The following is a 13,387-nucleotide window of genomic DNA, read 5'->3' as shown; positions in this document are numbered from 1 at the left end:
AATGCTTGGGTTCGAGTCACTGTGATTGCCTCATGGACAGCCACAAGGAACTGGACACCCAAATCCCTCTGCCAACCGTTTGGCATTGATTTCCACAATTATTGGGCAGGTGTTTGAGCACAGAGGCTTGAGGAAAGACTGAGATAGAGGAAACAAAAAGGAAAATTGCATTAGATGAATTTCAGTGTTGTCTGTACTGCACTAGGTTTTCTATTTCCCTGCCATAATGAATGCGACTATCAGAGGGTGCAAGTATGTCTGTGAGTCTGAGGGTGCCTCCTGCAAATGCAAGCTGGTATGTCAGCACTCACAGCTGGCACATGCAAGGAAGAGAACATCCCGCCGCTGGGGAGTTGTGAACTTGACCTGAAATTGGGATGCTGTGCTCTGACCAGGTCTGTAGATGTGCGAACCCGACTGAGATGTCAGCCTTTTGCTGGGGCTAATGAGATACAATACTTAATCCCATTTGTGTTTAAGTCAGTAGGACAGGTCTGATGTCTTCAGCTGGAGGCAGGACTGGATCTGATATCAGAAGTAGCTGAAGATCTCTGTCTAAAAACTGTTTAAGTAGTTGCACAAGCAGAAGACAACAAGGTGATCAGATGGGGCTAAGAAAAGCACTAATTGTGTTTCAGGAAGAATATAAATAGACTCTTAAAAGGTTTGGTGAATCATTTGCCCTTTCTCTTCTGCACCTTTGTGTTTCACGGAGAGGTTTTGTGAGATTTTGGCTGCAGAAGGAAGGAGTCCAAGCTACCTGAATGATGGTAGCTCAGCGGGATAACAAAATCCTCACATTACTGCAGAGCAGGCAACTACGCAAACCTTTTCAAATCCTCTCCACAAGTAAAGTGCAGATAAAAGCAGGCAGCAAAATGTTTCTGAAATTATCTGTGATGGAGTAAAATCATGCATCATTTCATGAGGGATGCTGAATCAATGCTTATTACTTACAAGTAAGGTGTTTAAATCTTTCAATGGGTATGTGAAGAAAAGAAAGGGAAGGGAGTGGCTGAGATGAGCACAGTAAATTGTACCACGAATTTAAAATAAATCCATCCAAATTATTCTTATTTTAAATTGTAACATATATATTCCTGATCATTCTCTATCCTTTCCTTTCAGTTTATGACATTGTTTAATGTATGATCCATTTGCTTCATTTTGTCTTCTTCTTTTCTCATGCTGTCACACACAGCATTTTAAAGAAACTACACCAGTGCATATGAAAGTCAAAGCTTGCAGGAAAACAATCTAATCTCACTAAAATATTTGTAAATGAGAATTTTGGCTATGTTTTCTGGGTGAGAAAAATCAAGTATCCATTCCTAAAGAACAAGAATTAGCAGAGCTATTTTTGAGAATTAGTTCTGAAAAAAGGCAATCATACCTCAGCCTGGTGTTAATGATTTCCAAGTTCCATCACTAATAAATAACAACTCTCAGTTCAGAAATTTTCAGTATCTATGGTAATGCAAAGCATTATATTTTTATTTATTATTGCATCAAGATAGATGATCCTAAATTACAGCTTCCTACACACAGCTGAGTCTGGAGTTGTTGTTATGGTTGGATTTTTTGGTGAAGTACTGTACTTCTATTCCCAGTCGGAAGGTCATGAGAATCATAATACACCCAGACATTTACCTTTCACCATTCCTGCAGTGAAGAACACAGTGTCACTTTAAAAATTTACAGCTGAGGTCAAGGCCACAGGAATCAAACAAGCCCACACAGGCAGGGGTTGGTGAGGAGAGGTCATCCATGTGTCAACACGACCACAAAGTGCAGGTGGCACAGGCAGGGCAAGCTGCTCACCTCTGCTTTGAGACCCCACACAGACAATGCTGCACATGGTGGCCTGAATTTTGATAGTCACTAATATTTGTATTTTTAAAAGGAATCTGAAAATAGCTAACTTGTGACATGATTGGAAAATGTGCTGTAGTGTGTGTGGGCTTCTCTGACAACAGCAGAGTTCAGTCTGATACAAATGAGGGCACCATTTCCATCTTTCTGCATGGGCAGAGTCACTTCCACAGATGAAGAGAGAAAAAGGAAGAATCCTGCTAACACTTCCTGAAGACTGGATGGGCCATGTTTTCTATCCAAATTGTCCTCTGAGCTCAAGGAAACTACACTCCCAGCCTTCCACCTCAGTATGATTAAGGAGGCATCCTGTATAACAAACACCACTCTAAATTATGACTTTTCAATATTTTTAGTTATTTCCCAGAACTTTTTATGTGACTTGTTTAAATCCAAGAACAATGGTGAAGATAAAAGAGCAAGAAAGCTTTCTTGTGCTATTTCAGTATTTGCTGAACTAATAATTCAGTGTCATATATGATGATGTAGTAAGTCAGCAAACGTGAAATATCTCTAGGGAGCTCTTTGTTCTGCTATTTTTTTCCTATCCAGTGCTTCTGGTTGTCAACAGAAAAACATAAAATAAATTTTCAGATTCTAAATAAGGCATCTTACATATGTTTCTAATACTTCTTTCTGGGAAAAAAAAAAAAAAGAAACAGTAAAGCACTGATGTATAATTTTCTTTAACCATTTCCCCTTTGATAAGATATAATGGGAATTGAGCATTTGAAAAGGATGTTTATTAAACTGATTCTATAAATGGAAATGTATATTTTAAGCCTTAGGATTCAGGAGAATACTTTGTATTTTTTATTGGTGTCATTTCAGTCTTACTCTCCTTTGTCCTCGATAAAAAAATCGAGGGAGAAAAAAGTCACAGCCATAAAATTTCACCTACTTTTTAAGGGAAGGTCTACTTTTCCCAGTTTTGGCTAGTTTTAGGATTCAGAGAAACAGCGAAAAACCCCACGTTGCCATAGCTTCACTCAGTGAAGCTATCCAATTAGCTTGTGTTTAAAAAAGAAAGCAGTTTCCAAAATAAAGTTGATGCTACCGTCTGAAGGCCTGTCTATCTCCAGTTGTGTGCCAAGGAGTGCAGCGTGACAAGACTCTTCACTTAGGTCTTCAACTGAGTCAAATATAAAGACTAAGTGGGAACAATCCAGGCTTAGGTCTCCAATCTTATGGTTAAATGACAGATTTAAAACTGTATTCCCACTGCATCTTTCCCTTGGCAGAGTTCACATCTGCAAATTTTATTTCAAAATTGTCCAGCAGTAAAGAGAAGTTCATTATTTTAAAATAGCTCTTGTCAGTTTGGCTAAGGTTTTATTTGATACAGCACTTGTGTTTTAAGGCTTCAGTGGCTGCCTGTCATTGTCATCCTGTAAAACTGATCTTCACTGGTATGATACACAGAAATTAATGCCTGAATGTAGATTCAGTGAGCAAAACTAAGGGAAGAAGGATTTGGACAGGGGGCAGAGACCAATCTGAAGGGCTCCACAGCTCCTACTAATTAACATGGTAAGTGCACAGTCACCAAGTCACTCTGGAGGAAATTAAGTACAATGACTTTATCTATTTCTTATCTAAAGAAAGGGTTCAGGATTCACCACTGAGATGGACATATTGGGCTTTAACAGTTTTACCCAAGATCTTAAAATAACGTCTTTGACTTGCATCTGTATGTTAGGCTTGAAACTTTTGGTCATATGAATCATCCAAAGATATCAGGTGGTTCTTTGGGACTTCGAGGGTAAGGGAGACACATAGGCTAATTACTGTTCTCTCTATTTCTTGATACCCCTGCTTCTCCTGAGGCATGCTTTGAATCTATCATCTGTCTTTGCTGCTGCTCAAGTTTTCCTGAGCTGTGGACATCATTCCCCTCCAGGAACTCAGTTGTTGTAGATGACCTACATGCAAGCACCTTTAGGTATCTCTCTTTTCTGCAGATAGAGGCTTCAGCACTGCTACTTTCCTGATGCCTATCTGAGGACAAGGAAGGAAAAACAGTTGTAGCGCAGGAGAAAAAAATTACGGGGAAATTTATGTGGGAGGTAGAGGATAAAACTGTAATAGTATTGATTGCATTGCATTCTATCTTTTCCTCTCTCATGATAATTGAAGGAATTTATTTTTTAATTCAGTAACTGCTATTGTTTTTTTCAGTGGTGCTGGTGGGTATTTATTTAGCTCTGTGATAGCAATCATAGCTCCATGATGCTTCCTTATCCACATTATAATATCATCTAGACATCCCAAGCAAGAGTTGAGGGTCCATATTTGAGCTGCATCCAGACACAAGACAAAGACGATATTTACCTCAATAGTTCACTGACAACTAATGAAACAAAACTTCTGGGAAGCAATATGGCTTGCTGTCATCTTGACCAACATAAGTACTTTGGTCAGGCCTTTCAGTATGAGTTAAGACTTGACATCAGACCAACAGCATCTAGACCCTGTACTTGCTCCATAGGATAGTCTGGTAGAGTAGGAAAGTCTACACAAGCAGTCATGAAGGGATGCCCATCTGCATTTACCAGTTACACATTAGAATTTAGAACCATCTTACAGATGGTTCTAAATGAAAAAGGACCAAGCAGCTGCTGGGTGTGACCACCAGGAGAAACCAGAGTCAGAACTTAGAGCTAGATTTAAATCACTCTACATCAATTAGCCATCATATAGGAAATAAAATGCAAAAAAAAAAAATTTTTTTTAAATATGAGGCAGCCTTCATGTTATTTGCTTTTCTCTACCTGCAGTATGTATTCTCTGTGACTCCTGAATGGCCACACTGCACACAGCAAACAACCTTCCCCAGGAAAACCATTGCATCAGATGGTTTATGAGAGGGATATACAAGAACAAACAATAATTTTTATGAACTTCTCTATAGAATTTATAAGTTAGTTTTTTCCAAAAAAATATTTTCTTCACTTTCTCAATGACCTTACTCTGATGTCTGTCTAGGGTGCTCAGCAGAGGCTGTAGGGCCTTACAAATCTCAGAAATTTGTAGCTGACTGTTGCTACTGCTGGCCAGCTGTTGGAAAACATATGCCTCTACAGCAGCCTTCTTGTATTTCCCTACACTTTTCTGCATTTACATTCTGAACTGTTGTGTTCAGCTTTGCAGTGATTATATATCACATAAATCTCAATGCCTTTTGAAAAGTATGTTTAAAAATAAGTTGACAGAAAATTGCAGTGAAACTCTTTTTTTTTAAGTGATTGGATATCACAGAAACTTGATGAATCTGGTAGGGGATTAACCTGTTAGCCAGAGGTAAATGCAATTCAATAGACTTTTCCTTTACTGGCTATTATTACACCTTATCCTCAGCCACTGTCCCTAACAAGGTCAGTGATTGCTGCTGGAGGTCTTCAGGAAAAGGCTGTAACACTAAACATACGTCAGCCTGCAAATGTAAACTTTAGTCAAATTATACTTCCATAATAACTTCTTTAAACTGTAGCACACTACATTACAGAAATAATAGCAATAACTATGCTGTAGCATTTTTCAGTACTGCCTTAATTCTCTACAAGGCAGCTACCACAAGATTACTCTATAAAACATTTTTAGAGTCCCAGAGAAGTTGGTTAAGGTTTCTCATGACATAGGCTTGCAGCATTCATTTTAGAAGATGGTAGCCTTTCATCAAAAATTCTGCAAGTCTTTGTAATCCACATGGCTGTTATGGGGAGAATTTATTCATCATTTAATTTTTGGAAGTTTTCCAAACTGAAAAGATTAGGGTGAAACGTATATTGTGTGCAAGCAGCCCATGGTCATTTCAGCTTTCCTTAATCCCCTGACATAAGTATTTGCATCTGTATTTTACTGATGAAAAAGCTGTCAGCACAGAGAAATGAACTGTTTTGGGCAATTCTCTTCTCAGGTGCACAATTTCCCAGCCTGAGGCAACTGCATGATGAGGGTGATGCTGTGATTCAACCTCTTGGGAATTCCTTGCAGCCAAGGCATTGAGTGGGCTGGGGACCCACCAGTGACACTGCATCCCTGCCCCACCAAGGGCTGATGAGGTGTCCCTGTCCTCTGTCCCAGGGTGTTCTGCACAGCCACACTGCAGCATAGGGGGCTTTCCCCCAGCAGCTTCTTTGTCTTAAAGGTTTTATTCAAAGGATGTAGAAGAGAAAAATGTATTTTCAGTATTTCAATATCAGAGAATTACTATTTCAAAAGAATAACAGTAATAAGGATTCCAATAAATTAATAATAATAAATTACTGGTAATAAAAAATTAATAATAATCTGTTATAACTTGATGCATTTCCAAGTGGTTGAAGAAAGTGGATTGGGATACTGGGCACAGAAAGAAAACTGTACAATGGGGGCCTTACAGAAGGCCTGTGAACAAGTTAATCTTATATGAACAAACTGTCTATGACCAGTCTGGGCTGGGATTAAAACATCTGATGACAGAATGAGGTTTCAGACATCTCTGCTTTTGGGACATTTTCATTCCACATTTTGGTTCAGTTTATTACAAACACAGGAAACAGTATTAAAATCAAAACTGTTTCTGGTGATGAGCTGTATCTCTACTCCCCTGAAAAGCCAGAGCTGCTGAATTATGTTCTAGTATGCCCATACAAACATCTTTCAGAAAGTTTTATCTCCAGTGACTGCTCTGGTTTGTGTGGCATATACAGGCTTACTAATTAAGATTTGCACTCTTTGGCATCTAGGTATTTTCCCCTTTAAAGAGACTATTGTCTAAGCAGCTTTGAAATGCTTACCTCATGCTCATCAGGGAGTTGGCACATTGCACTAAAGCCCCATAAGACTAGATATGGGGTCTTGGAGAAATGAGGGGGATAGGGGAAGCTTCTCCTGCGGGAGATCAAACTTGGCTGTGGGGCTTTCCCATAGCAGAGAACACAGAATCCCAGATCCCTTCAGTTCTGTTGCAGTTTAGTGAGGGTGCAAATCCTTTTAGCATTGCCTTAATCTACAGCTATGCAATACCACAGTGTTACCCAGCCTGGGATATTTCATGTGCAAGAATATGCAAAGCAGACAGGAGGACCTGTCTGCAGTGAGGTATTTTTCTGACAAACTTGATACACTGAATATGGATCCCTACCCTCATTGCTTCATCACCACGCTGTGATGTTTGGCCCCAAAGCTAAAGTGGTTTTTTGCTGCAAATAACCACACTGACAGCTCCTTGTAAGTAGGGCAAGAGTGGATTAGTGCAGGCATTTTGCAGCAGAAGGCTCTGGAGTCTCACCTGCACAGCCACACGATTGCATTCATGTCCTGCTTTAACGCCCTTGAGCATCTTTTATCTTCCAAATTCTAAAGGCTTTTTTTTTTTTTTTTCTCTACCTACACAGGCAGGAGGAAGCAAAATCAAAGAAAAATGGGATGGAGAGGAGGGGACAAAAATAGATGGTGGCTACTGCATCCCTGTCCCCTCTCAGGAGCCTACAGGGCATGTCTGCTCCCAAGCAGCAAATTGCAAACATTTCTACCATGGCCTGCTGCTTGCAGTATACATAGTTCCTTAGGAAAGGGACAGTGCAGCTGCAAACTGCAGAATAAGGCAACCAGATGGCCTCTTCTTCAAGGGTTTGTTCATATTCTGCAGAGTCTGGAACTTGCCTCTCCCACTTGCCGTGCTGCTCAGCAGGAGCCTTTTGCTCTGAGAGGTGCACCCCCTGCAAATACTGCAAACACTTGTGTGGGGCATTCCCTGAGACACTCAACATCATTTTACATATTTGCATTTCTGTATGTTCAATATAGTATTTAAATTGTTTCACCTGCATTTTTTGTATTATCATGTCACTGAAAATTAAGCTACTCTAAATTTTAAAAAACAGAGGGATAACAAAAGAAGTTGATCTCATATTTATTCTACTTCATCTAAATATGTTTGTACAGAAACAGTACTGCCCACTCATAATACACATGGACCTAGGATTCAGATTTGTAGAACTTTCTCAAAGATTTTTTCCCTGAAGTCCTTAGCTGAAATAAGTCCTTTTTCATCTGAAGTCCTTAGCTGAAATAAGGGTGGACTGCTTTTTCCCTTCATCCATTTATTTTTTTTTCCTTTTCTGTTGATTACTAACTCTACACTATATTGCTTAGGCATGGAAATTTAAATGGTAATGCATAATTAAGGTGTGCAACCTGCCATCCAGTTTCACACACTCTTTCCCTGTCATACTCTCATAGTCACCATCAGCCTCCCAGTTAATAAACTATTTGGACTGCCCTTCAACTCTCCTCTTTTGAGAGAACCTGAGTGAAGTGAATTGTCACAAATCCTGCAAAGCTTGGACTTCTTGCTTGGGTACCTCAAGCACTGAGAGAGACCTGTCTATCTCACAAAAGCAGGACAGAGGTTTTTGATGTACTGGCTGGAATCAGTGGGCTCATGAGAGGAGTCACAGCTCCCAGACAGCTCAGGGAAGAGGCATTTACATCAGGACATGCACCTTAAACCCTCCTACCTGGCTGACCCATCTAGGCCTGGATAGGTGACTGTGCATTGGTATGATGTGCATTTCTTCACAGGCTGTAAGTCAAGCTGTGTGAAGAAATGCCTTTAAAACAGTCTGAATTACTTCAGTTTGAAGATAAAGAACAATCCAAATTAGTTCAGTTTGAAGGTAATAATCGTAACCTCCACAGGTTGTTGGCCCATGGAGATGAAAAAATCCTAAGATGCTTTACTCAACAAAAAGGAGTAAACCATTAACAATTGTTACCAGGGCACTGAGGAACAGCCATAACTTCTGTGGGATGATAAAACTGTCAAGTGCATTTGGCTAATGGTAGACATAAGCCATAACTGAGAGAGATGGTGTTATTTTATGGTTTAGCTTTTTCCCACCTCATTGATACTGATTTTGTATTTCCTAGTTTGAGTTTATGTCACTTTACCAAAGTGCTTGAAAACATGTACATGTTTTTCTGAGCAGAGAGACAGACCCAGTGGAGTGGGACTGGTAATCTTGCATTCAAGTCAAAAAAGGCTGTTGAAACAGGGCACTTCACTGGGTGGAGAAGCCAACTCCTTCCACTGCAGGGAACAAGAGGAATAAGCACAGCACATTTAAGGAATCTTACTGACCTTATAGCTGGACAGTATAAAAAAATTACTGCCTTTCACACCTTCTTGAGGCCAAGGGGAAACCTTTCACCAGCATGACTTCAGCTGTCTTCATGCCTTCTCCAGTCCTGAAACCAGCCTAGGAGGGAGCTATACCACCAGTATAGATCTGTCATTGCTAATGTTGCCTTGCTGATACTTTCTTAGAACTGTGCCTAGAAATGAAAAGCAGTTCATGAATCTGTTAGCACTGAATAATAGTTTCTGAGAATTGGTGGCTTTTCATGTTGGCTTGGTAGCATGACTTCTCTAGGGATTGGCAATGCCAGTCTGTCTTCTTAACATGTTAGATGCCAGTAATTTTGAGAGTATGTTAACAAAATATTATCAGAAATAAAGCCTTCAGAAAATTGAATGAGCTGAGCTTGAAGCCACTCCTAAAAATGAATTAATGCCCCAGGATGCTCATTTTCCTTTTAATTGGATCTGGCTTCCTTTTTCGATCCATAATGGAGAGAACACAGATTGGTACTGAAATACAGAAGACACTTTTCTAAAGCTGGCTTCTAAACTAAGTGACTTAAATACCAGACTGATCAGAACTTCGATGTACAGTTGAACATGAAGCTGTGCTTTGCTGCAGCAGTTACTACTTCACATACAACAACAAGTTCTTGCCACATTAACAGATAAGAGTCAGCTGTGGTCAGAACAACAGAAATCAGAAGGAAAAGGGGAGAAAGGTTAAAGGCTGAAGCTGAAAATAAAAAATACTGGTTGCCTCTCTGTTTTCCTGCAGACAAGTTTTTATCCCTGAAATAGACAGAAGCACTTTAAAGAGATGTTTACTTAAGCTAGGTAGCAGTTTGGGTGATGAGTATATTGCAAAAAAACTCTGCCAGTAACCTGTAAAAACTAGGCAAGTAAAAACCTACTTTCATGCAGAGCTTCCTGAACTATATCTGACATTCAAGAAATGCAGGTCTGGATTCTCAGGCTCTCTTACTTCAGCTGTTGAGATGGGAGGGCAGTTTCCCCCTGAGCCACACAGCTGAAAGTGAGGGTACATAGGGCCTTCTTACCATATGCAACCTGCTTCATGGAGCACAGAGGGTCCAAGGGGTGACATCACCTTGGCACACCTGAGTCCATATCCTCATTTAAATGAGCACCTTTAGAGACTTTTATGGAAGTGGTTTTGTTTTTTTATTTGAAAATCTGTAACGTGTAGCTCTGCCTTATCCAAAAATTACAGAGGCCTATATACCAGCCAAACACAGAGGGTTTCTAATAGCTGGGAGGGTTGCAGTGGAAGTGGTTAGCAGCAGGAGCCAGGTAACCTACATTCCAACAAGAGGAAGTTTCAGATTTAAAGGAGTTCTGATAAACAAGGGTTTGCTGTGCTCCTTCAGCCAACTGCAAATGCAGTAGACACTAATGATGGCATTCATTATTTAACATAATTTTTCTTAATATTCTTCCATTTTCCAGTCACTACCTAGGTTTCCAGATACGTGTTTTTAAATGAGATAATACGTAAGGACAATAGAGCATAGAAGCAGCAGGTCTCTCGTAACTTAAAGCAGTATTGTATCTGTTGTGTACTCTGGCTTTTTGTAATGAACATGTAATGCTTTGTAGTCAAGCTTTTCAGAGGACTGCTGTTGTCATCTTTCCTCTCTGTAAAAGCCCCTCCGCTCCCGACACTTTAATTGCACAGTTGCCTAAATGAGGCACTGCAGTGTTAATGTGTGAGTCTGAGCGACAACACACTCCTCTTTTCACAGAGCTTTTGCCCTTGATCGTGAATGTAACAGAGCACGTACCTTAAAAATAACTGGAGATTCAAGGGGAATCGCTACACTTATCCTCTCCTCTTGCATAAGGTTTGTTGACACAGGGATCCTTCAACAGTAACTCATATTCTTTCACTGGGAATAATAAGCATCGCAATTAATGAACTAGTAAATAACTGCGTGGTTGGGGAGGACAGCAGAGGCATTTCTGTATATGTGGAAGCGGAGTGTTCAGTGTCCACATGGTCTAAAGCAGACAGAAAAAAAAAAAAAAAAAAGGCTTGAAATCCTCCCTGCAGCCTTCCTTCTTGCGAGCTGCCCCTCTGGCTTCTCCAAGACGAGGAGGCAGGATGTTTTTATTCCCTACGGGGCCATTCTCCCTGGCTTTCTCCCGGGAGCCGGGCACAGCCGGCAGCCCCGGGGGAGCGGAGTTTGGGGGCGAGGGCTGGCGGAGCTGATGTCAGCGCCGGGCGGCGGGAGCGATTGGGCTGCGAGAGACTTTGCAGCAGCAAATCCGCCCCCCTCGCCCCCCTCCCCCCCCACCCCCGCACCATCGTCTTCAAAGCGGCCGGTGCCCGGCAACTCGCAGAGGTGCAAAAAGTGGGCGCGGGGCCGGCAGAGCCGCGGCGGCGCCCCCGGGCATCGCCCCGGCCGGGCCCGGCACGTCGGGGCGGAGGCGCGACCCCTGCGCGGCGGCAGCGCCGAGCGGAGCCCGGGCACAGCCCCGGCACAGCCCCGCCGGCCCGACCCACCGCCCTATAAAAGCCGCCTCCAGAACGAGGAGAAACTCCGCGGGAAGAGAACACATTGGCGCGGTGCTGCTGGCTGAGGTACCGGCATGACATCCGTCCTGGGCAGCGGCAGGGCGTCGGGAGGGCCGAGCGGGCAGCTGAGATGCAAGTCAAAGAGAAGGAGGAGGAGGAGATCAAAGAGGAAAGGTAAGAGAGGTGCAATTTTCTTGTTGTTTTCTTTCCCCCCCCCCACCTCTGTCCGCCTGCTATCTGCACAGCATCGGCTGCTCGCAGATCTATTGTCAGCGCCCGGCGCTCGCCGGCACCAGCCCAGCGCTGCCCCGACGGCCGGGGCGGGCCGGGTGGTGCCTTCCTCGGGGCCAACCGGGACGGGAGCGGCCGCCGCTGGCCCCGCGGCCGGGCACGGCTCGCTGCCGTCCCTGCGTTGTGCCGGCCGGAGGCTGAACCCACGGAGGTCCGGAGCAGCGCGGTGCAGCGGGGCCGTCCCGGGGCTCCGGCAGCCCCGGCCTGCCCCGCCCGAGCGCGGCGCCCTCCGCCTCCCGCCGCGGCCCGGAGCCCGCCCGAGCCCGCGGGCAGCAGGTGCCGCTGCCCGGGCGGAGCGCGGCGCGGAGCCCCCCGGGGCTGTCGCGCCCTCCAAACTACCGCTTCCCTCCTTTTCTAAACGAGGTCCGCCAAGTTTTTCTGTCTCGGTGCTGTTCCCCGTCCGTAAGCGAGCCCTGGTTAGGAAGGCGCTAATTGCCGTAAGCAGGAAAAGTGAAGCTACAGGATGTCATTGCGAACAGGGAATATGCCCTAGATAACAGCTCTTCGCCAGGCTGTCTTGCTTTCCCCTGTAGAGGGGATGATACGCTACCGCCTGTTTTGATGTTTTGCCTGAAAAAGACAAAGTTAACCGGCTGTGAGCGCTTTAAAGTAAAATAAACTGATACGAGGAGCAAAGTGCCAGGGATGCCCAGCTGCAAGGCATTCAGCTGCAGATATGAGAAGTCCGAGTGTTTATCCAAGCAGTAAATATAATCTAACATGTAATTATGATCTCTATGTGGTACTCACACAAGTTTTACTCAGCTAGCACTCAAGATGATGCTCTGGATACGCTGTTTCTCCTTAAGATTCGAGTAAAACCTAATTTATAGGTGCCATTAGCTAAGTGTCTCTTAATGATTGATTATGTTAAAGTCAGTAAGTGCGATATTTGATAACTTTTTAGAAGGGTGTCAAAGGAGCTTTTGTATAGTAGCTGGTAAGAACGGGCCAAATGTTAAATGCAAGGCTGTGTCATTTAATTGTCATTTGTCATTATTTTTACTTTCATCTGTTAACTCTTTCTATTCAAAATCATAATAACAAATAGTGACCTGCACACAAGTAGAAACAACAGACGTGCAGATATATCAGGACTTTGAGTAGACATGCAACCTTAACTTGTTACTCTGGGTTTTTATCAGGTTATAACACATGGTGAGAAAGGCTGCCTTTTACGTGGCATTACAGAATAAATTTTAAAACTCTCAGAAAGGAGCGCCTGCGTACTCAGTACTCTTTAAATTTCCCTGTAATCAAGTTGTGCTCTGCAGACTTCTTTATGCTAATTTGTTCTAGAAAAACTGTTTTTCCACAGAATTGCAAACTTAGCCTAGCTTTAGTGACCTATACTTGGCCAGGAGAAAAGAATAAACCATTAATCTATGCAGTGGAGAAAAGGTACTTGGTTTAATTTTGGTTTTAAGAGCAGACAAAAGTTAGGGTCTTTCAATAAGACTTTTCTGATGCATCCTTTTTTTGCTTTGTTTTGCCAAAACAAGGTGGAAGTTGAATGTCTTAAAATAAACAAACATGAAAACTTGCTCAGCAGTAACTTG

The 13,387-nt window shown here is 42.7% G+C and overlaps 1 protein-coding gene across 1 annotated transcript in view; it reads left to right on the top strand.

The window, feature by feature from the left end:
• Positions 1–11,485: 11,485 nt before the first annotated feature.
• ADARB2 (adenosine deaminase RNA specific B2 (inactive)) overlaps positions 11,486–13,387 on the top strand; it is a 305,557-nt gene continuing 303,655 nt past the window's right edge. The window contains exon 1 of the mRNA XM_053960621.1: positions 11,486–11,711. Coding sequence (XP_053816596.1) covers positions 11,612–11,711 — 100 coding nt within the window. The 5' untranslated portion in view covers positions 11,486–11,611. The remainder of the gene's footprint in view (positions 11,712–13,387) is intronic.

The sequence above is a fragment of the Vidua chalybeata genome, chromosome 1 (assembly GCF_026979565.1).
Source record: "Vidua chalybeata isolate OUT-0048 chromosome 1, bVidCha1 merged haplotype, whole genome shotgun sequence".
Lineage (NCBI taxonomy): Eukaryota > Metazoa > Chordata > Aves > Passeriformes > Viduidae > Vidua > Vidua chalybeata.
The sequence above is the reverse complement of the archived record's forward strand: the minus strand, read 5'-3'. Positions and strand labels throughout refer to the sequence as shown.